The sequence below is a fragment of the Lynx rufus genome, unplaced genomic scaffold, assembly GCF_022079265.1.
Source record: "Lynx rufus isolate CCGP_SWC_20201006 ecotype Redwood Valley unplaced genomic scaffold, mLynRuf1.p SCAF_10, whole genome shotgun sequence".
NCBI classification, from domain to species: domain Eukaryota; kingdom Metazoa; phylum Chordata; class Mammalia; order Carnivora; family Felidae; genus Lynx; species Lynx rufus.
Window position 1 is genome coordinate 24,693,530 of NW_025814824.1, and position 24,751 is coordinate 24,718,280.

At 37.5% G+C, this 24,751-nt stretch overlaps 1 protein-coding gene across 4 annotated transcripts in view; it reads right to left on the reverse strand.

Moving 5' to 3' along the window:
• Positions 1–24,751, reverse strand: part of UBQLN1 (ubiquilin 1) — an 84,373-nt gene that overhangs the window by 48,578 nt on the left and 11,044 nt on the right. For 3 of the 4 annotated variants that reach the window (XM_047102672.1, XM_047102664.1, XM_047102648.1), the window contains exons 2-7: positions 13,111–13,262; positions 10,851–10,966; positions 6,944–7,206; positions 6,312–6,470; positions 5,898–6,132; positions 556–698 (exon numbers count right to left, since the gene is read on the reverse strand). In XM_047102672.1, the coding sequence (XP_046958628.1) occupies positions 556–698; positions 5,898–6,132; positions 6,312–6,470; positions 6,944–7,206; positions 10,851–10,966; positions 13,111–13,262 (1,068 nt within the window). The remainder of the gene's footprint in view (positions 1–555; positions 699–5,897; positions 6,133–6,311; positions 6,471–6,943; positions 7,207–10,850; positions 10,967–13,110; positions 13,263–24,751) is intronic. The other variant, XM_047102656.1, reaches the window with a different exon arrangement.

Sequence of the window (24,751 nt, forward strand, 5' to 3'; positions counted from 1 at the left end):
CTCTTCAAAATGAGTTAGAAAATTAGTAAATTAATAAAAGACCATTATACTAACTTCGGGGGCAGAAATTTATAGCAGAAAGAATAAGAACACTGTCCCTGCAAATTTCTGCCTGTAAAATAAACAATATCAGGCTATTTTATAACTGCTATTTTGAACCTATTACTCAAAATCTATGTGACCTAATAAAAGAAGTATTCCAAGAAATGTATTAACACTTCTTAATCACTTTCAAGATCTACATTTCACTAAAGAATACATCTTCCAAAGGGTGAGCAATCTAAAACTTTTGTAGTCATCTCCTAAATCAATATAGGTAGATACAAAGTAAACCTACACTTCTTTCTAGCCAATGAATAGCAGAGATGAAGCTGTTTAATTATATATGAAGAATTAACTTACAGCAAAGAAACAAACTGTCCAAAATATTGAGAGATACAGTTTACCTACTTTTCTACAGCTAACACAACATAACACAAATGTATCGAAATCACATTTGATTATGCAATTTCAATTCACAGTGCACAGCCCTCTTGAATACAATTACAAACTCACCTGTGCAGCAAGGTCAGGGTTCTGGCTTAGGGACTGCATCATGCTTCTCATGTAGGGGGCAGACAACATGTTCTGCATAAGTTGTGGGTTTTCAGTTATTTGTTGCAGCAAGCTCTGCATTCCTGGTGTATTGAACATACTAGCTGAAAGTTTGTTTAAAAAAAACAACACATTGTATCAAGGAAAAGACAAACTAAAGTGAAAGTTTTAAAATATATACTGTGCATAATTTTAGGAACTGCAAATGAGCATGCAAATTCCTAATCAACTGAACTAAAAAAGAATTTTAAAACTAAGATCTCCAAAACCACATGCTCAACATATACCAGTAAAGGAGGGCTTATGATTTTTTTTTTTTTTTTTTAATTTTGAGAGAGAGTGTGCCTAAGTGGGGCAGGAGCAGAAAAGAGGGGGATAGAGAGAATCACAAGTAGGCCTCATGCTCAGCAAGGAGCCCGATGTGGGACTCAATCTCACAACTATGAGATCATGACATGAGCGAAATAAAGAGTCAGAAGCTTAACCGAATGAGCTACCCAGGTGCCTTACGATTTTAAAAATTCTGGTTGTATTTACAATAAAATCACATCTAATGGAAAGGCTAGGTTCTAAAATCAATTTAAGAGGCAAAAACTAGATGTGGTCAACATTGCTATTGAAAAATCCCCATAAAGTGAATGAGTCTTGGCCAACGTTTCCAAACTTTCTCCGAAAGTTTCTTTGAACTTTCTCTGAAAACTACTTTGTTAAACATGTATCCAGATTTTTACTTGCTGACTAGATATACTCAAACTCAAATATACCGTAAAACCTTGGATTGCAAGTAGCTTGCTCTAGGAGTATTCCACAAGATGAGCAAACATTTCTAATACATTTTAACTTGACAGGCGATGTCTTACAATACGAGTAGCACATGATCACAACTGAGCCAATGATATTCATTCTCTCTCTCGCTAAAGGATTGTGAGTGATCGTCTCCTATGCCTGAATGCTTAGTCTCAGGTCACAGTCAGTGTTTGGGAGAACTGAATGATTTTTCAGAAGGTTGGAAGGTGCCCACAACCGGCACCAGTGTATTTTTGTCACTTAAAAGCACCTACGGACAGTCCTTTGCTTTTCCATGCAAGAACAAGCTTAGAAATGCTTTGCTTCATTCTAGGTCAGGCTGCCTGCAGATACAGACACTTTCCTCTGCTGCCTTATTGCCAGTTTTATCAAATACATTATATGACAAGAGTTTATTAATACTATACTGATCTCAACATTGATGCCAAGCGTATACAATGGTTCCCATGCAGAAAAAGGTTGAAAAGAAAGGCGTTAAGGAGGAGATGATAACAGTGAATGTTAAGAAGGAAATCATAGAGAAGTACAAATGAGGTACGCAAGTGGCTGAAATTGCAAAGTTTTATAAGAAGTCTACGTCTGCATCTTGTCTGCAGAGGAGGAGAAAAAGGTGGAGGAATCCCTCATTTCAAATGAAGACTAGGAAGATACATAAAATGTGGGAATCTGCAACATTTTGTAGAAAAGCACACCCAGGGACGCCTGGGTGGTTCTGTCAGTTAAGCGTTCAACTTCAGCTCAGGTCATGATCTCCCCGTTCATGGGTTCGATCCCTATGTTGGGCTCTGTGCTGACAGCTCTGAGCCTGGAGCCTACTTTGGATTCTGTGTCTCCCTCTCTCTGCCCCTTCCCCTACTCACGCTCTCTCACTCAAAAATAAATAAATAAACATTAAAAAAAGAAAAGCATCACCCAAATAAGGCAATGTCACATTGCCACAAAATCCTGAAAAGGAGGCAAAGGCAAGGATCATTTGATAGCTGCATGAAAAAAGATTCCACTGAGCAAGAGGACAGTGATTCTGTTAGTGATAGTGAAAGTGGTCCTACACAACATCCCTCCTCTCTCTTATCTCCCTCACACCAGCCACGATAAGTCCAGGTTAATTTGTTTATTTTTCTCTATATTTTATATTTTATTATATTACGGCATGGTAATCATTTATTTATATGAGTATTTTGGGTTGTGGAACGAATCATCTGAGCTTCCATTATTTCTTATGGGTAAATTCACTTTGATACACAAGTGCTTTGGTTACAAGCATGTCTCTAGAATGAATTATGCTTGCAAACCAAGGTTTTACTGTATTCTCAAACTTATATGCAAACTTAACTCATTAGCTTTTTCATTTCCCTTCTGCCCTCACTCCATCCAGTATAATCTGATCAGGCTTAAAACATTCGACACTGCCTGTTTACCTTTCTAGTTTATTATAATTCTGCTGGGGGTGGGGGTTGGTAATAATTCTTTTTTTCCTATTTTCTCATGTTGTTTCAGTTAGGTAGGTTATTTTCCACATCCCGGAATCGAAGAGTATTCTAACACAGTAAATAGTGAACCCGATGCGGGGCTCAAACTCATGAACCACAAGATCATGACCTGAACCGAAGCTGGACGCTCAACCAACTGAGCCACACAGGTGCCCCAGGTTTTTACACTTTTAAATGGTTAAAGAAACAAAACTATTTTGTGAAATGCGAAAACTATATGTAATTCAAATTTCAGCGTCCATCCACATTTTCTTAGAGCACAAGTACACTCACTCATTCACAGTCTATGGCTGCTTGTGCACTGTAGACACTGGGTTGAGTAGTTGTGACAGGGGCTGTGTGTGGCACACTCCTGCTGCTCCAGACTGCTGCTCAGTGCACCACAGACCACTGTGACTCAGTTATGCCTCACACTACACATATTGCTGTACCATGTTATTATTTTATTTCTATTTTTTACTACCAGTACATACCAGTCACATAACAACTAGAAGAAAAAGGGAGAGCTGGACTACAAACATTGTGCTTTTAAGGCACAATGGAGCATGAATTATTTTATCAAATGAGATGGCAAAATACTGTATTTTTATGCAATGATACTAAAATACAATATACTCTAATGCTGCTAGACTAAGCACTTATCACAGTATTCCCAACTTGGAGGCAAGCAACAGTCAGAAAAATACAAAATTTAAAATGCAGTCCTCTCATCGTAGCCAGATTTCTTTACGAAGTTAAAAAAGTGAAAAATAAGGCTACAACCAAGTTAAGTTTCCAAGTGGCTTGTTAGCCAAACAAGAAAAGCGGTGTATTAGTGGTAAGTGGCATGCTTAATGAAATCTTGATTGCAGCAGCCAAATAAATGTGTCCAGAAAAAATAAACTTGTTTAAATCTATTAGCCTTTCAAGAACAGTTTCTCAAGAGTTAAGGACATGGGATTAATATGGGCTCAGCATCAATATTCAATTAAAAAACAATACAAATTAGGGGTGCCTGGGTGGCTTAGTCAGTTGAGTGTCCAACTCTTGATTTTGACTAAGGTTGTGATCCCGGGGGTTGTGGGATGGGCCCCAAGTCTGGGTCTGCACTGAGCGTGAAGCCTGCTTGGGATTCCCCCACACACACCCCCGCCCGACCCAGCCCTCTCTCCCAATCTGCACCCTACCCTCTCAAACACGTGTGCACTCTCTCTCAAAAAAATAAACAAACATTAAAAAAACAACAACAGAGTCAAAAAAATACTAATTCAATACAACCTGAAATAGAATCAGCTAAGATGTGTATATCTGATAATAAAAACACATGGAGGACTGAAAGGATTAGACAGATACAAAAAGCTTACAAAAATATAAGTTATTTAGAAACTATGGTTATTCATGGTCTCATTCATCAGTAGGCACTCTGGAAAGTATTTTATTTTTTTTTTCAACGTTTATTTATTTTTGGGACAGAGAGAGACAGAGCATGAACGAGGGAGGGGCAGAGAGAGAGGGAGACACAGAATCGGAAACAGGCTCCAGGCTCCGAGCCATCAGCCCAGAGCCTGACACGGGGCTCGAACTCACAGACCGCGAGATCGTGACCTGGCTGAAGTCGGACGCTTAACCGACTGCGCCACCCAGGCGCCCCCTGGAAAGTATTTTAAACTACGATGTTATTCAAGCAGTAGGAGTATAAATGGTGAACACCATTTCACTCTTGTGAACTGTGTGCCCTAGTTAATTCCATGAATTTTTATCAGAAATATCCCAACTTGCCCAACCACAGAGCAGCAGTTTGATGGCTTGGCAGAGGTAAGGTTTTTGTTTTTTAAGAGGTAAAATTCTACTGCAATTTTTTTTTTTTTTTTTTTTTAGCTCAAGGCTAAAATTGAAATTCTGAACCACTTAACCACTATTCCCAAACATTGAATGACTTGGGAGATTACCTTTTGCTAGAGAGTTGGTAATGTTTCCCAATGAATCCAACTCAAAATTACAAGGCAAACAGCATGGAAACATGTGAAACTCATACTGTGGTAAAGTCATTTTGACAATAACAGAAATTGTTGAAATGACAAGCAATGCTTTATACATTCTCTTGCTGTCAGAAATTAAAACAAGATCTCCATTCCCACTAATTTGCAGTAGATACGTTCTTAGTTCACACTACTGTTCCCGCGTTTTTTTTTTTTTACCTCAGTGCAAGTGCAAGGAAAATTTCCACATTTCAAAACTCATTTAAGTGTTTGATTAAGGTCCTACCACCTAACCTTCAATTGGAAGTGATTAATCTGCAGTGGTATGTTGAAAGGAAAGAAGAATCTAACAGAATCCTATAAATGCTTCCAACTGATGACTAGGCTATTAAAACCATTACTTCTGGAATAAATAAAATCTCATTACATATCACATTATTAATAGATGAATATACGATTTGGCTTTGACAACAGGAAACAATGAACACCAATTAAGCAAAATGTCATCCCTAAAAAAGAATTCCATTCCTATCATTAGTAAATACTTATGAAAAAATACTACACTCAATTATTACGTTTTTATTATTGTAATGTATTTTCTCTCATATATAATATTCTCAACTTTGTTCTTGGCCCACAAGGCGTAAAGAATTACCTGGCCTTTTGTAGGAAAAATGTGCCGACTCCTGCTCTAAGATTTCCTCACCTTCTAGAATAAGTCCTTGTAGAGTAAGTGTTGAAATCAGAGGACCACCCACTTCTCCCAAAACCATCTTATGAGAATATAAAAACATAAAACCGACTCTGGAAATCTTCAGTAACCCTTCCCACTATAACACACACAAGTGTTATACTAATCATTACATATTTAAAGCTTCCATTTAAAAGCTTGCAACATGAAAAGATAACTCCTAAAAGCTACTTGTCACACACACGTACACACACACACACACACGGAAGCACAAAGAACAACAGTATAAGAAATGCTTTCATTATTCACATAAGTGAGGACAACAAAGAAAAAAAGTGTGAGCTGTTAGGAGCCTACCTCCTACTCCAGGCCCCAAATTTGGTGCAGATGAACTTTGCCCAGCAGTGCCACCGGCAGCACTGCTACCAGTGCCCCCCACAGCGCTGTTGGTGCCACTGGAAGCTGATGAACTCTGGGAAGCCTGTGGAGCCCATGGATTGGGTAATGGATCTCTATTTTCTGTACGAGAAGGCTGACTACCTTCACCTGACGATGTATTGCTCACTAGGGAAGCAAATGGATTACCACCAAACTGTAACAAAAGACACAAAAATCATGAAGAATAAGGTTTTGTTTTAAATAACAGACATGGAACTCTTTTTTAATGAAAATCATATTCCCCATATAAAAGTACCCTTCAATCACACACATATCTGTGTTAAAACAGGAGCTCCCCTTGTGCCCAAGCCTTCGGGCCACTGTTATCATCACCTGCTCTTGTGCAGCACTCAGCATTGGTTCCTGAATATCCGTGTACATACGCCGTAAAGCATTGTATCCCCCTGGGATGCTTTCTAGGTTGCTCAAGGCTCGGTCCTGGTTTCTCATCATTTCTTGCATCATTGCTGGATTCCTGGCGAGTTCCAATGTCTAAGAAAAAGATATCCGTATAAAAAGGCACCCAAAATACACATCAATTAATTTAGCTGTTAGCGACCACAGCTGATTTTTACAAGTTTTCTAATTCCATGAATTAGCAGTTTTCAATATTTAAATCAGAAAATTATTTTAAATAATTCCTGTTGGATTTCACCTCAATGTAACATTCAAATAACATCAAGAAAGAAGCACTTTGTTATTAAGTGAATGCCTATCTCCTGAATCAGATTTTTTTTCTTTCTTAAATCTGCAAAATAATTATTTACAGTGGTCTTTAAAATATAGCAGAAAATGCAAAGTTCAAACAGTCCAAGTTAGTGCATTGTTGAGTTTTCCTGAATATTGGGATTTCTTTTTGCAGCTTAGCCATCTACAAAAGGCAAGCTCCTTAAGCATAGAAAATTAAATGAGAAATAAGTGCATAATTCTTTAGCTAAATGAACTGAAGTTAACTTTCCACATACTTGTCTCATAATATCTGGATTATTCAGCATATGACTAATTTCTGGATTTCTCTGTATCAACTGCTGCATTTGCGGATTGGCCATAATTAACTGCCTCATCAGGTCAGGATTTGACAGCATGCTCTGGACAAAGGGATTCTCCATAATCTGGACCATCATTTCAGGATTGGACATAAGTTGCCGCTGCATCTGGCTTTGTAGTTCAGAGAAGTTAGTAGTATTCAGACCCAAGCTACTCAGACCTGCAAGCCCTCCAAGGCCACCTAAGATAAAAGAAAAAGGCACATAAGTGAAACTCAGAAATTTTATCATTAACATGATTGTGCTAAAATATGAAAATGCAAAACTGACTCAGTCCATAACAGAAAACCATTTTAAAGTGAAGAGAATTCCTATTACTTTCATAAATACGTGTTTGATTTCTGTAATTAAAATTAGCCAGAAATTTATTCACTTTGATATTTAAGTTGAAATGATACAACGAAAATATGAATTTCCTCTGTATGGTATAACACATTTTTGGTCTTTATCCCAGATTCCTGGCACAGAGATCCTAAATGCCTTAGAATTTCCAGAGTGAAGGGAGAGTCTTGTTACATATTATAAGCCCCTTTAGATCACACACCATTTATGCTAAATAACATTTAGGGTGGGGCACTTAGCCTCAGAATGAGTGGTCGCCAGAAAGACCAAGTGACAGAAGAGTTGATACTTCCAGACCCACCCACCAACCTCCAGGAAGGAGAGGAAAAAGGGATAGATTAAAGGCTGAGTTCTGTAAAAACTCTTTGAGTAATGAGATTCAGAGAACTTCCATGTCGGTGAACACTTCTAGGTGCTATTAGGGTGATATGACCAGACCTCCCCAACTCTCCCACATCCCCATACTTTGCCCTATGCTTCTCTTCCATTGTTTATTTCTGAAGTGTACCCTTTATAATAAACTAGTTAACATAAGTAGTGTCTTCCTGAGTTTTGTGAGGCATTTTAGCAATTATCAAACCTGGAGGGGAACTGTGAGACTCCCCAATTTATAGCCTGCAGGTCAGATCAACAGGTGGTCCAGACCTAGACTGGTATCTGAAGCAGAGGCAGTCTTGGACTAAGTCCTTTAAATCTGTGGGATCTGACACTAGCTCCAGGTAGGTACCATCAGAACTGAGCTACTAGACACCCAGATGGTATTAGAGAATTGGCTGGTGTCAGAGAAACACCCTAGAATATGCCCTATTAAAGAAGAGATGAAAAATATATACTGGGTTATACTTCTAAATGACCTCTTTCCAGAAAACTGGTTTAAGTTTAACAAGTAAACCTATAAACCACCTATAAACTCTGGTGAGAACAGAGCTGTTGCCAATCAAGGAGAGAAAAGGCCAGGACATACAATGGAAACAGATGTCTCTTTAGAGGAATTATGACATGGAGAAACCTAATAGATCCAAGAAGATGACTGAGTGCTTATCATAAAATGCTAACTTTGTAAAATTATATAACCTACCAAATGCATTCATTCAAGGAAGTCAAACAGGGAATAAGTGCATGGGGTGGGATAGAAGAAGAGGTATGGAAAGAGATTTAGTGGGGGACAGGTAGTAGTTTGAGAGGCAAAATAAGAGTTTCTGCATTTGTTTTCTTTTGTTTTCTGAGGAAACACAAACAGACTAACGTACTTAGAGAACATCAGGTAATATTGAAGAGGAGGGTTGAACACAAGACGTGGAGTTGAGAAGCGCTGAAGGTCTTGACTTAAGAGTCACCAAGACACAGGAGGATAATGTCACTTGGGTAAAATAAGTAGAGTAAGAGAAGACAAGACAGAACTCTGGAGAACAATAGGGACCAGGAAAAAAAAAAAAAGACCCACAAATGAGACAGAAAAAAACCGTCAGAAAATTAACCAGGGAAAAACAGTATCAGGAGTTAAAGGAAATTTCAAGAAGAGACTGGTAAGCTTTATAAGACTAAATTAAAACAAAACTATGTCACTAAATTTGGCAAGCTAAGTAGTCAATGGTGACCTTATCAAAGGAATTTTCAGTAAATTGATGTGGGAAAAAATAGAGCACAGCAAACTTAGTGAAAGGGAAATACAGACAAAACAGAAAATGCCTCTTCCAAAGATGGCTAAGAAGGAAAGCTAAGGAAAGGGCAGTGGTGGCATTCTGTAGCATTTACATCCAGGATAGACCTTGGTGAGAACAGGCACCAAAAACAGGCTAACTTATGATATAGGCTAAATGGAATAACTGATGAAGAGAAGCAACTGAGATAGGAGGAGTAAGAATGAGACTGGAAATGAAGGAAATGGGGAGATATATGGCCTCAAATTAACTAAAAGCTGGTCTGGGCTTCAATTTCTTTGCCTTTAAAATGAGGAAAGAGGAGAGAGATTTACCTCAACAATACCTTTCATGACTCTAAACATGAAATCATTTCATCCTAATCTCTCTAGAATTGTTCATGTCAATAATTTTGCCATCTAAAACATACCAAAAGAAGACACATTCAACCTATGATCATTTTTAGAAAACAAGAGCAGCAAAAATGTAAAAGTTAAGAAAAAAAAGGAAGGCAAATGTGAATCCCTGCCATGCCCTAAAATGTTTCCAACATAGTTGGCAAAAAACTGAATTATTAAGAAACTTTTTCTGGATGAAGCAAAGGTATAATCCTTGATAGGTAAAAACTGTATATATTTTTTTAAATGTCATTTCAAAGTACTATTTATCATACAACTTAAGAACTGAAAGAAGCATCGTGCCATTTACCTATCTAGTTCAACGTCTGTTAGTTTCTAATACTTGTTTTTCCCCAACAAAACCTTCCACAGAACCTCAGTATAAAAAACTAATGTAAGAAAAGTGGTTTTGGGGGCACCTGGGTGGCTCAGTTGGTTAAGCAACCAACTACTGATTTCAGCTCAGGTCATGATCTCACAGTTTGGGGGACTAAATCCCATGCTGGGCTCTGCACTGATAGCAGCGGGGCCCCTTTGGGATTCTTTTTCTCCTTCTCTCTCTCTGCCCCACCCCCTGCTTGCACACTCTCAATAAGTAAGTTAGTAAGTAAGTAAGTAAATAAGTAAGTAAGGGGGCCTGGGTGGCTCAGTCAGTTAAGTGTCTGCCTTGAGCTCAAGTCATGATCTCACAGTTCATGGGTTCAAGCCCTGCAGAAAGCTCTCTGATTTCTGAGCAGAACCTGCTTTGGCTCCTCTGTCCCCCCTCTCTCTGCCCCTCTTCTGTGAATGCTCCCTCTCTCTCAAAAATAAAATAAAATAAAAATAAAAATAAACATTAAAAAGAACAAAAGGGAAAGGGAAAATGGGAGAAGAGAAGAGAAGAGAAGAGAAGAGAAGAGAAGAGAAGAGAAGAGAAGAGAAAGAAAAAGAAAGAAAGAAAGAAAGAAAGAAAGAAAGAAAGAAAGAAAGAAAGAAAGAAAGAAAGAAAGAAAGAAACGGTTTTGGCTGATGCAGGAGCTCCTTAGCCAACCCACTTACTTACTCCCAGGCCCCAGCCCTCCTCTGTGTGTTCAAGACACAGATGCAGTCTGAGTCCTTCACTTTACAAATAAGAAAATTATATTCAGGGGGTTAGCTTATGATCAACAATTAGCTAATCTTCCTCAGATTCAACTATGTGGCAGATCAGGTACACATATACTACATCGCTTTCATTATTTAAAAAAAAAAAGTCACTTATTTACCATTTGTTAAATGCAAACGTAAGCTATCCAAGCATATCTGTATTCCTAACTACTTTTTTAATACCCACAATTAAAGAAGTTATAGAAGTTATAGTCATTGTTGTGGAAATGATTTAATGTTTCATTCTATTTTATCCAAAATTACCCTTGGTGAAAAGGAGTTTTTTTTCCCTATCCCTATAAAATAACTAAGGACACTTACCTAAACCAAAAGGGTTGCTAGTGGCAGAACCAGATGTGGAGTTAGTCGTAGGAGCTGATGACGTGGTAACATTGCTTCCACTGGTATTTGTTTGTTGAGCTGAATGATCCTGAGGCCTAGGAAAAGTAATCATATCATGGTGTATACAGTGGAGCTAATTATTTTTAAAAGAATCTCTGAAATTCCAGAATTCTCAGAAATAAAAGTGTAAGTTTTCAGACCAATTCAAATTACAAGGTAAATACCCTGAGATAACAGCATTAAGAACTATAATGAAACATAGTAAAACCTAATACAATTTAAACTACCCTTCAACTGCCCCTTCTCCTCCAGTATATGCACCTAAGTATTTCATTACTTTCAATCATGATAATGTAAGATATGGAGATACGTCACCTCACAGAAATCAACAACCAGTCACACCACAAAGCTTGACTACATAAGCACCTTTTTAAAGTTTATTTATTTATTTTGAGAGAGAGAGACAGACAGCCAACACAGGGAGGGGAGAGGCAGAGGGGGAGGGGCAGAGAAAGACTATCCCAAGCAGGCTCTGCCCTGTCAGCCCGATGAACCTCCAAGTCATGACCTGAGCTGAAGCCAAGAGCCGGATGCTTAACCTACTGAGCCACCCAGACACCCCCATAAGCAACTTTTTATGTACCTTCTTCTAAGTTCTTGAGGAGGTGGGGGGAGGGGCAGTTCTACTCAGCCTCTTGAAATTGTTAAAAGAAATAAAGAGACCTCACCAACAACAGGCTGAAAAATCAATACCAGTAATAACTTGTATGGATATAATTACTTAATATTATCTTCAGGTAAAAAAATAAAGATACTTTATAGGAAACCTCTTCCATGTGATACCAGTTAAGAGTCCTGAATCTCACTCACTGCTTCTTTCATTGATTCTAAGATGTACATTTTTTTCATTATAACGCTTCTGAAATCAAAATCTGTCCTACAATTGCTGACAACCAGTCATCAATTGCCATGCCTGCACATATGTATTCTGTAGGACTTCAAATGAATGATTATACCAGACATGCTGTATTTAATACCACATAAAGTGTCTTCAGAAAGATTTCACCATTAAATGGTACTAGTGAAGTTACTGTGTACACAGAAAAGCATAGAAACAGGAAAAGAAGGAATGAATTTTGTATCAGTGAAGCAAATATTTGCTATGGGGGGGTGGGGGGTGGAAATCTAGCATAAAAATTTGCAGAATGGGCATCAGTAGTTTGGAAGAAATTCCTGGAGAAAATACTGTAGCCATCTTTTATGAAATGCTATACCACAAACTCCACACAGTACAGAGTTTCATCACATGTGCAAAAACCTGAATGCTTATGAAGTCAAAATGTGATTCAAAAGAATCACTCAATGTGATAGTGTTAGGAAGAATTTAACCAATTTATCTCACGTATATTTTTTCAGTATGTACGCAGAAGAGTGATATTGATAAACTACCATATCCAAAAATAAGTCTAAAAGAGCTCCTTCACTAAATATAAAAATTTCAAGTGAAAAGAAAACCAACAGATTGATTTTGGCAATATTTTTTCTTAGTGATACACAGTAAAAAGGTCTCTTAAAAACTGATAGTGAAATATGGCTACTCATTTGTGGTTTGCCAAGGAGATGAGACACCCCTGAACTTGTCCAAAAATCTCCCTTAAAACAAAAAGCATAGCTAAAAACATAATTTGTCCTATAATTCAAATAATTTAGATATGAATGAATACTGAGGAAGTCCCTAAAATATCAAATGTGTAAGCATCAGCATTATTGAATCACATTCATTTTTTTCTTCTTTAATTTGTTACCAATAGCAGCAAATAAATGAATTTTAAACTATTTGAATAGTAATGGCAGAGAAAGCCATTTAAAGACTGGCTATTTTTTAAAAAGAAATACAAATGATTCTTGAACAACACGGGTCTGAACTATATAGGTCTTATTATACTTGGGTTTTTTCCAATAAAGGCAATACCGTATTATAAATGTATTTTTTTTCTCTAGCTTATAGTATAGTATGAAAGAAGTACATAACACGTATAACATACAAAACATGTGTTAATCAACTGCTGATGTTACCAGTAAGGCTTCCAGTAAGCTATTAAAGTTTTGGGGGAGTCAAAAAGTATACTCTGATTTTTGACTGCTTAAGAGTTGCTGGCCCTAACACCTGCATTATTCAAGGGTTAACTGTATAAACATTTTTTCACAGTTTAAAGCTCTGTGTCTTCTAAAAACATACCTGTTTTGCGTTTTGATGACAAGGTGAACAGTAAGACCATCATGAATTCCATGCTGACTCAAAGTATCTTGATCTTTTAAAATTTTTCCAGCAAATATCAACACAAGTTGGTCAGTATGTGATTTGAAACGTTTAGAGATTTCTTCCTTGAACTAAGTAAGATAAAAAAACAAAGTGAATATTATTACAGGTGTTTGCATAGCACCACCCAGTCTAGTAACTACTGGTACCTCAAAAAGGCCCCTACTACAGATATGGCAGTAATTCAAATGATACAAACATACATCTTTTCTCTGTCAGTATCTTGATCCTAGTGGGAAATGAGTATTAACATTGCACTCACCTCTAACACCAAGGTTCTACTGTAAGTACACATATCCTATACTGAACTTTCTGCTAAGTCCTAACAGTTCATTTCTTCCCAATATCCTTGTTCTCTCTGTATCAGTGGTACTAAATGTAGTTCAAGCCACACATAGCTGTTACCCAGTTTACAATAATCTATGCCTCAAATGTCCATCTCCAGTCCTGCTCCATTCTAATTGAATACATATAGAGCCACCGTCATATTCTTGGCATTCCATACTTACTTTCTTCCCCAACTTTTTCATTCAACATTTATTAACAAGAAGTATTATCCACACACACACACAAAGTATTATCCATATGGCAAAGATACAGAGCAAAAGTCTTTCCCTGAACGAAAACAGTTCCATAGCGTTAGTCAAATAAACCACAAAGTACAGAGAGAGAGGAAGCACAAGGGCAGTTAAAGAAAGCTTTCCAATGAATAAAGAGATTTGGAAGTAGCCAAGAAAACCTGAAGAAAGGATTTCCAGGGACAAGAATAACATGCAAACACAGAAAAAAGATCTTCATACCATAAAAAAACACCCTTATTTACTCTGTTAGATCAGTCTTTTCTCATATTTTTATAAAAATCACCTGTGTGCTTAGGCTTTACTCCATTGTCCAAATCAGGACATGTGAGTAGGCCTAGGAATTTACATGAACAGACTACCTCAGGGAATCACTCCAAATTTGGAAAAGAATTACATTTTAAACCACTCTACCCCAATACCCTACAAAAGTGGGTCTCAACAGATGATGGCACTATCACCAAGGGAAGTTTTAGAAATATAAGGGGTATTTTTGGTTGTCATGAGTGGGACGATGCATTAAATAACTTTTTTAAATGTTTTATTTATTTTTGAGAGAGAGAGAGAGCATGAGCAGAGGAGAGGCAGAGAGAGGGGAGACAAGAGAATCCGAAGCTGACTCTGCGCAGACAGCACAGAGCCAGACGTGGGACTCAAGCTCATGAGCCATGGTGAGATCATGACCTGAGCCAAAGTCGGCCACTCAACCGACTGAGCCACCCAGGCACCCCCACGTTAGATAATTTCTGAGATTTTATAAGATCTTGCAGAAGGCAGGGAAGGGAAAGCGTACAGGGATATAAATAAAACAAGATAGGCTGTATGTCCATCATTGTTGAAAATGAGAAGTTCGTATCACACTCTACCTTTGTGTATGAATGAAATTTTCCATAATCAAGTTACAACATTCAGTGTAAGCAACTGTTTTTTTTTTTTTAATTCATAAAGATAATGCAAAATTATGCTGCAGTAAATATTTTGGAGCTTTTCCATCTGAACTCTCCTTCATTTGAAAATATATGACCTTTAATCCTTTTATCTACAATAAGCAATTTCCAAATAACTAAAAAATCTTTGTTAAAACACCATATCAGTAATTTGGCCAATCAACAATTTAACCATTCTCCTATTACTGACATCTCATTTCTCCCTTTGGTAGCTACTAGAAATAATAACAATACAAAGAGCAGAACATGTGGTTTTCTAAGGACTGAATAAAAATGTACATAAAATGCAAGTATCAGGCACACTGACAGGGGTCAATAAATAGTAGCTACTACTGCTCTAGCTTTTTTAATCCTCAATAACTTTGAGATAGATGGTTTTTAATCCTATTTCAGATACTGAAACAAAGAGAGGTTAAGGTTCTAATATGGCCCTCTCCTCTCATGACTTGGCCAATTAACTGCCAGGTTAGGATTCAAACCTAAGTCTGACTTCAAGGACCAATCTACCCAGCTAAACAATAATCTATTTTATATGTAAAATGAGATTTAGACTTGTGTTTCTTAACCTTGAAGAAAATCTTACCTTTTCAGAATCTTTAATATCCTTCCAATGTCATTCTGAAAGTTTGTCTAACCTATAATTATATAGCATTTTGGCATATTTTAGGATTTGAAGGTAAGGTGCCAGACTAAAAAAATACATCTATATTTACATTCTGTCAAATCCCCACTAAAATAGTAAAGGATTTTCCAATGCTTTAAGGAGGTATAACTCACATATCATACAATTTGCCCATTTAAGGTGTACAGTTCAGTGGTTTTGAGTATATTTACAGATATGTGCAATCATCACACAATTTTAGAACATTTTCATCTTCTCTAAAAGAAACCAGTACGCTTTAGGTATCACCTCTCTATTCCCTCATCACTGCAACCCTTAGGAAACCACTAATCTACTTTCTATAGATTTCTCTATTCTTGACATTTCACATAAATGCAATTATATAATATGTGGTCTTTGTAACTGGCTTCTTTTACCTAGCATAATGTTTTCAAGGTTCGTTCATGTTGTAGCATGTATCAATATTTCATTACTTTTTACAGCCAAATAATATTCCATTGTATGGATATATGATGTTTTGTTTATTCATTCATCAAATGATGGGCATTTGAGTTGTTTCCACCTTTGGGCTCTTATAAAATAACGCTGCTATGAACATTTATATACAAGTTTTTGTGTGGACATAGGTTTGCATTTCTCTTGAGTATATACCTAGATGTAGCATTACCAGGTCATATGGTAACTCTTTGTCTTAACCATTTGAGGAACCACCAGAGTGTTATCCTAAGTGGCTGTGCCATTGTACATTCCCACCAGTAGTGTATAAGGATTCAATCTCTCCACATCCTCACCAATATTTATTACCTGACTTTTTAATTATAGCCATCCTGGTGGTGTTGATTGGCACTCTCCTGATAGCTAATGACACTGAATATCTGTTCATGTGCTTACTTATATATTTTCTTTAGAGAACTATCCAAATTCTTTGCCCTTTTTGAAACTGACTTGTCTTTTTATTAAGGAGTTGCAAAAATTCTTTATGTAGTCCAGATACAAATCTCTTTCAGAGATAGGATTAGCAAAAAGAGATGACAGAACAAATTGAGACCTTTTAGTCTCAAATGGAAGACAATTTTAAAGCTGGACATCAGCTGGGCACCTGGGTCAATTAATTTAGCAGACCCAAGAGAACTGAACCCTGAACTGGCAATGCAGAAAGCTAATAGCTAGATCAGTCCCCAGCATATGTAGAATTCCCAGAAGACCAATACTGGTACCCCCAGAAGCTGAGGGCAGGGGGTAATGAAGTGAGAGATGCCTAAGGCTTAAAACAATGCTGATTACTTCAAAGCCTCAGAAACAAGAAACATACTCTAAGCAAGCAATTGCTTCCTCAAGCCCAACAAAAGACTGGAGGATTTTCTTCCTCTCTAGAAAGGGAACAAAGTCCTTGGACTAAAGAATGCACAAGGCACACTGAAAGCAGGAGTACATACTAAAATGAAGATTAAACGCAGACATACTACATGCTCAGTCTTTCCCCCTTCACTTCACATCGATGAGACAATGCAGGGAGGGAGGCCTTCACCATCAGGCAGGAAGACTATAATATTATAGTGTCTCCAAGAAAAATCTAACTATTATAAAAGAAAAAACTTACAGATATGGACATAAGAGTTCTTCCCAGTTACCCTATAGCAGTGGTACCCAATGGGGGTGAGTGTCCCTATCAACCCTGGGACACATTTGACAAAGTCTGAAGACATTTCTGCTTGTCACAATAAGGGTCAGTACCACTGGCGCCTGGTGGGTAGAGACCAGACATGCTGCTAAACACCCTACAATGCCCAGGGCAGCACCAACAACAAAGAACTATCCAATTCAAAATGTCACTAACGACAAGGTTGCAAAACTGCACCAGGGCTATAGTTCTCAAAGTTCTGTCCGCAGATGAGCAGCATTCACTAGTACTAGGTTAACTTGGTGGAAATGCACATTCTCAGTCCCCACCCCATATTAACCAAATCAGAAACCCCAGGGATGGGGCTCAGCAATCTATAATCTAACAAACTTCCCAGATGATTCTGATGTACACTTAAGTGTAAGGACCACTGTCCGCTCTAGGTATAACAGATGCTCCCCAAAAATGTAGATAAAGAAACATATTAAATGTCATCAAAAGGATACAACCACACACACATGCAAAAAGTCCTCAACAAATAAGTTGCTAAGGAGGAAAAAGCAAAGAAAAACCTGTAGATGAAATTTTAAGTGCACAAGGAACACTCACCAAGATAGACCATAAATTGGGTAATAAAAAAAACCCTGGAGGGGTTCCTGGGTGGCTCAGTCAGTTAAGCGTCCAACTTCAGCTCAGGTCATGATCTCATGGTTCGTGAGTTCAAGCCCCTCGTCAAGCTCTGTGCTGATGGCTCAGAGCCTGGAGCCTGGTTCAGATTCTGTGTCTCCTCGCTCTCTGACCCTCCCCCGCTCATGCTTTGTCTCTCTCTCTCTCAAAAATAAATTTAAAAACATTTTAAAAATTAAAAAAAAAAAAGGAATAAAAGGGAACCACTTAGACCTGATAAAGTGCATGTAGGAAATATCTGCAGTTAACATCATACTTAACAGTGAACAACTGAATGCTTTCCCACTAAGATAAGGAACAAAGCAAGGATGTCCCCCCCTGCCCCGAATCACCACTACCCCCACAATCACCACTACTCTACTCAACACTCAATCACCCCTACTCTACTCAACATAGTATTGAAAGTCCCAGTCGAGGCAAGAAGGCAGGAAAAGAAAGAATGGCATAGATACTGGAAAAGAAAAACAACAAAAACAAGCAATTTATCAGTCCCTTGCAATGTATGAGCCTTACCCACATCCCACTTCAGAAAGAAATCTCTTTATTTTGGGAGGGAGGGAGAGGGAGAGGGAGGGAGGGAGAGGGAGAGAGAAAGAGAGTAAGCTGGGGAAAGGCAGAGAGAGAATCTCAAGCAGGTTCCACACTGTCAAGGTCAGAGCCAGACGTGGGGCTGAAACTCATGAACCAGGAGATCATGACCTGAGCTGAAATCAAGAGTCAGACGCTTAACCGACTTAGCCACCCATGCGCCCCCCAAGAAGTCTTTTTAAGCAAATGAGAAAACAAACCAGACTGACAAAAATTATCTGCAAAAGATCCATCAGATAAAGGACTGTTATCCAAAATATATGAAGAACTAAAACTCAAGATAACAACCAATTAAAATACCCAAATTAAAAAAAAAAAGGGCAAAAGACTTTGATACCTCACCAAAGATGATAATACAAAATGCAAACAAGCCTGTGAAAGATATTCCACATCATATGCTACTAGGGAACTAAAATATGAAACAAGGAGATCGCACCATACTCTTATTGCAAGCAAGGATGTAGAACAGGAACTCATTCATGCTGATGATGTACCATTTGGTTTAGTCACTTTGGAAGACAGTTTGGCAGCTTCTTATAAAGCCAAACAATACTCTTACCATTTGATCCAGCAATTGTGTTCCTTGGCATTTACTCAAGGAAGTTAAAAACTTATGTCCACACAAAAGGAGAAAATCAGAAGCTAAGAAGTATTGACAAATGATAAAAGCTGCAAACTTATGTCCACACAAAAAACCTGCAAAAAGATGTTTATAGTTTTATTCATTACTGTCAAAACTCAGGAACAACCAAGATACTCTTCAGGTGAATAAATAAACTGTGGGATATCCAAACAATGGAATGTTCTTCAGTGCTAAATAGATATGTATTTATAAAATCATGAAAAGACATGAAGGAAACTTAAATGCATATTAGCAAGTCAAAACAGCCAATCTGAAGAGGCCACATACTGTATAATTCCAACAATACGACATTCTAGAAAAGGCAAAATTATGACGATCAGTGGTTGCTAGGGGTTAGGAAAGGAAGATGAATAGGCAGAGTACCTGTCATTACACATTTGTCAAAACCCACAGAATGTAAAAACACCAAGAGTGAATCTTAAAGTACAGACTTTAGGTGATAATGTGTCAGTTGAGGTCCATAAATTGTAACAAATGTACTACTATGGAGTGCGGGGGTGAGGGGGAGCAGGGGTTATGGAACCTTTACTTTCCACTCACTATAAAACTGCTCTAAAAGATAAAATTTTTTGAAAAAAGTAAAAAAAATGTAATAAATTCATGCTATCATTATGCTAAAAAATCATTTTGTGACAACAGGGAAATTTTGAACTGATTAAATTAAGGAATTATTCATTGGTAAGGCAGGATAATGTATTGATGTCTTTTAAAAAGGCTCCTTATTTTTTAGAGATACATGCTGAAATATTAAGGGATGAAATAATATAATACATGAGAGAGGCATCAAAATGATGAGGAAGAGGGAGGTACCTTAAGGGAAAGTATACCTGAAACAAGACTGCCTTTAAGATCAACAGTCAAAGCTGAGTACAGGATTCCTGAATGTGTAACTTATTGTTGTATCTACTCCTTTGACTTGAAATCACCCATAATTAAAAAAATTAAAAATTTAGAAAACTATAACAGGCCTAAAACTTTACATACAGTAAAAAAAAAAAAAAAAATCCCTCAAAATAAAACATTTTCAGACACACAAAAACAGATTTTGTTACCTGGCATACACAGACTACTAGGAAATGTTAATGTGTTCCTCAGACAGAAGAAAATGATCCTAAATGAAGGAATAAAAATTGGAAAGGATATATACACCAGTAAATCAAAATGAAAATTGGTTGTATAAAGCACTAATAATACAGCCTTGTGTTATAAGAAAGTCAAGTCTAGTCCAGAGGTGCGTTAAATGGAGCTCAACTGTTCTAAGGTCCTTGCACTAACTCGGAAGAAGTACAAGTACTTAACAATTTAGACATTTTATAAATTAAAATGCATAAAATAATCTCTAGAATAACTACTAGAAGAATAGTAAAAAAGGCTTACATCTACCAACCTAATAAAGGGGATAAATGAAATAATACAAAACAAAAGAAAAAAAACAGTATAAAACAAACAGGAAAAATAAAAATCAAACAGTATAATGGTAAATGTAAACCAAATTTAGCAGCAATTACATTAACAGACGGTATGTTAAAAAGACAACCAGACTGGATTTAAAAACAACTTCATGTTGGGGCACGTGGGTGGCTCAGTCAGTTGAGCATCCGACTTCAGCTCAGGTCATGATCTCACAGTCTGTGAGTTCCAGCCCCGTGTCGGGCTCTGTGCTGACAGCTCAGAGCCTGGAGCCTGCTTCATATTCTGTGTCTCCCTCTCTCTGACCCTCCCCTGTTCATGCTCTGTCTCTCCCTGCCTCAAAAATAAATAAACGTTAAAAAAAAAAATTTTTTTTTAACACTATCGTGCAATAAAATAATGTCAACGAGAGAAGTCAATAAAGTTCTGGTACAACTGTAAAAGATTTCCTAAGTGGTACCCAAAAAGATGTAACCATTAAAAAAAAAAGGCAGGGGTGCCTGGCTGGCTCAGATGGTTAAGCACCAGACTTCAGCTTGGGTCACGATCCCACGGTCGTGGGTTCAAGCCCTGCGTCGGGCTCTGTGCTGACAGCTCTGAGCCTGGAGCCTGTTTCAGATTCTGTGTCTCCCTCTCTCTACGCCCCACCCCTACTCATGCTCTGTCCCTGTCTCTCAAAAATAAACACTAAAAAAGAAAAGGCAAAATAAATTGAACTATCATTATCAGATAAGCAACAGAGAGAAAATACCTAAAACACCAACAATCAAGAGAGCTTGAATCCAGACTTCATACAGGACGTGTACAAATCAACAAGTCAAAACCCAATTAAAAAATTATCAAGAGACTAAAACGAGAACTCACAAAATAAAAGCTAAATGGCTAACACACAGGAAAAGGTACTTATCCTAATTAATTAACAATCAGGTAACTTCAAATTAAAACCAGTGATACACTCACAGGATGATTCAACTCAAAAGGTCAGGAAAGTGTTGTAGAGGATGTGGAATCCACATACATTACAGGTAGAAACATAAATTGGTATGTTTTGGAAAAATATTTTGAAGTAGAAGCTGAACCTATGCTTACCCTACTGACACAACAATTTCACTTATGGTATTTTATCTAACAAATTATGTGTCCACAGGTACACCAACAGACATGTTCAAGGAAGCTCAAACCAGTATTCTTTGTTATTAGCCAAAAACATTACACAATCCAACTGTGCTTCAACTATAGAACTGTGGTATACTTAAGATATTACACACAATGACAACAAATGAACTACAGCCACATGTCATCATGGATCCCTCAATGCAGAGCAAACCCAATCACAAATAAAGATAAATTGTGTGATTTCATTTATATATAAAATTTTTATAAAGGGAGAGACAAAATCCATAATGTCAAAAGTGAGGATAGTAGTTACCTCTGGGAGGTGGTGGCTGTAAGGGATCACAAGGTGACTTCTGCGGGATTGGACCTTTGTGCTAATACATGGAACCGTACATTCATGATGGGTGCATTCTTCTGTACTATACATCAATTAAAAATAGGTATAATAGTTGATTGTGAATACCCTACACTAAGAAACAGAAAGAAATCAAAACACAGGAGACCAATTTTCCTGGGCACTCCAATTTCAAATGACTCAACTGGCCAGGAAGCTAACATAACTAACATATCTACCTTGTCTGTGGTAGGTTATCTGAAAGGAACTGAAGATGAAGATGCTCTAGTTTTAGGTAGTGGACCAGATACAAGACATGGAAATCACAACAGAGACAATCACCCCAAAATAAGACATGGTGTTGCCTGTGAGCATCATATCTGGCAGAGACAGTTAAGGCAGGTGATACAAAAGAGCCATAACCTCAAAAGCCTAAAGAACAGCAGTGAATAGTTCAGTTGAGCCCTTAGTAATATTTAAGGACTGGAATCCTCCTAATGTCAGTATCTGAAGGATAATCAGAGCTTTCTGGACAGACTAGATGCATGATACACAGTTGAAAAAGCGTTTACATGAATCATTATTTGATTAAGCAGCAAAAATGTGCCTGGCACCGTACACACATTATCTCATTCAATCCTCACAACAAAACCCCCAGAAACCAAACGAGTCCTGACAGACCCATAAAAAAACACTTTCTCTTACAGAATTCCAGCACTGTTGAAATAGGATCCTCCAATCTCATGGAACTCTTGGTTCTCAGGGGCACCTAAGGCAATTGGAGTAGGAGTTCATAGCACTTCATAGTCAAACTTGGAAAACATCATGTTAGAAATGGTGAGAGAGTTCAACTATACCTCTGGTACTAGACAAAGGGAAACTGTAGAATCTATCAATTATAATCCAGTTCTTATAAAAATAAATTGTAAATTTTGAACCAATGTCAAACAACTGAGACATCAGAACCACTATGAACCCAATTAGAAGACTAATGTAATATTATAGAAGACTGAAGTGACTATTCTGAGTAAATTATCCAAAGCTTGGAATAAACTAGCAAAAACCAAGGAATTAACAATTCAATTCAGCTGCCTGCCATTCCATTTAAAACAAAAGTGAATAAACCTTACTTTTAATTGTACCATTTCAAATAGATATGATATGCTTTTCCAATACTCTATGCTGTATTTTAGAAAACTTTAATCCAAATATGATCAATGTAAACAATGTTATGTTTTTATAGAAAGGCCCAAACTCTGCATACTTCAGATTTCCTTAAACTCTTATTCTGAACCATTTAGGTAGAGGGAAATAGTTTCAGCTTATAGTGGCTTCAAAATTTCCAAAAACATTTCCAACATTTGAACTTTTACCTCCATGTCTGTTTTATTTATTATATCACACTTTTACTGAACAAGAGAAAATCAGAGACTAAACACTATTGACAGAAAAAAAAGGGGGGGGAGGGTGCCTGGGTGGCTCAGTCGGTTAAGCGTCCGACTTCGGCTCAGGTCATGTTCTCATGGCTCAGGTCATGTTCTCATGGTTCGTGAGCTCAAGCCCCATGTTGGGCTCTATGCTGACAGCTTGGAGCCTGGAGCCTGCTTCGGATTCTGTGTCTCCCTCTCCCTCAGCCCCTCCCCCACTTGTGCTCAGTCTCTGTCTCTGTCTCTCTCTCAAAAATAAACATTAAAAAAAGAAGAAAAAAATAGCAATCTTGAAAATTGTCAAAGCTGTTTTAGACAGTCCACAGATATTATTCCTTTGCAGCAACATAAAACTTATGCAACAAATTATATAAAATGTTTCCATCTACCTAGGGAAGAATCTTAACCATAAAGGAAAGATTTTTGTAATTTCCTTTAGTTATTTCTAAACTAGATAGATAGATATTCCTATTTTTGTCCTTAGGCCCACGTGGCAACCACTAACTCAAAATGAAAAATATATGCTAGAATAGGCCTCTAAGGATCCATATTTCCTGTAAGTTTCCTATTCTGTTCTTGCACTGACAACCTACAGTAATAACCAATGGGCCAAACAGTTGAAAACCTGAAGTACTAGACATTTTCCCAATAACCAGTAGAATCAAAATCACGTAAGTAATTTAAGTTAATGGTTTGAAATCAACCCAGCATGTACAAAACAGTCGGGAGCCACTTCTCTCAACATCATCCAAAGACAGATGTTATCGATTATCCAGCTAACCGAAGTTTACCCCTGTGTGATCACCAAAATTATTTTACATTCTACTGAATATAATGAAACTTTTTGATAGTGCTGAGTTACTGCTGCATATATCAATTGCTGTTCTGCAATACAGTGATACTGTTTCAGATTCACTCTTAAGGTGTCCTGTATCTGCTTTTTTACCAGGCTGTCAGTTCTTAGCTTGACAGCATACCTCCTCTTCCCTCTAAATTTACTATTTTTAAGGGGAGCAAGAGGCAAATAGGTAATCAAGAATTAGAAACCCATATAAAATAGAATGCTGAGATAATCTGAAATGAAAATGTATGCTTTAGTATATCAACTTTTATGAGAACAATCTCAGCTGTTCAGGGCCCACTTCACTTGATTCCCTGTTCTTGACTGACTGGAGGAAGAAAATCTCTCTCTCTCTCTCTCTCTCTTGCGCGCGCGCGCGCACACACACACACACACACACACACACACACACACACACTTGCAGTGAGGGGAGGGAACAAACTGGTAAGAAACAAAGAATGTTTTTGAAACATTTAGACCTGAATTCAAATCTTGGTTTTGCCACTTACAAGTTGTTACCTTGAGGACACTCTGACCTGAGGTTTCCTTATCAGTAAAATGGAGGTAATATTTATTCTGCAGGGTTGATGGGAGAATTAAGAGATATATGTAAAATGCCTGGGGGCAGAGTACTCACACGCACTCTACATTCTAACCCAATTATGTGAATATAAACTGAATTATAACCATTTAAAATTAAGTTAATCTGATTTTAAGTTGGCTAAAAGAAAAACTATCATCCTTTA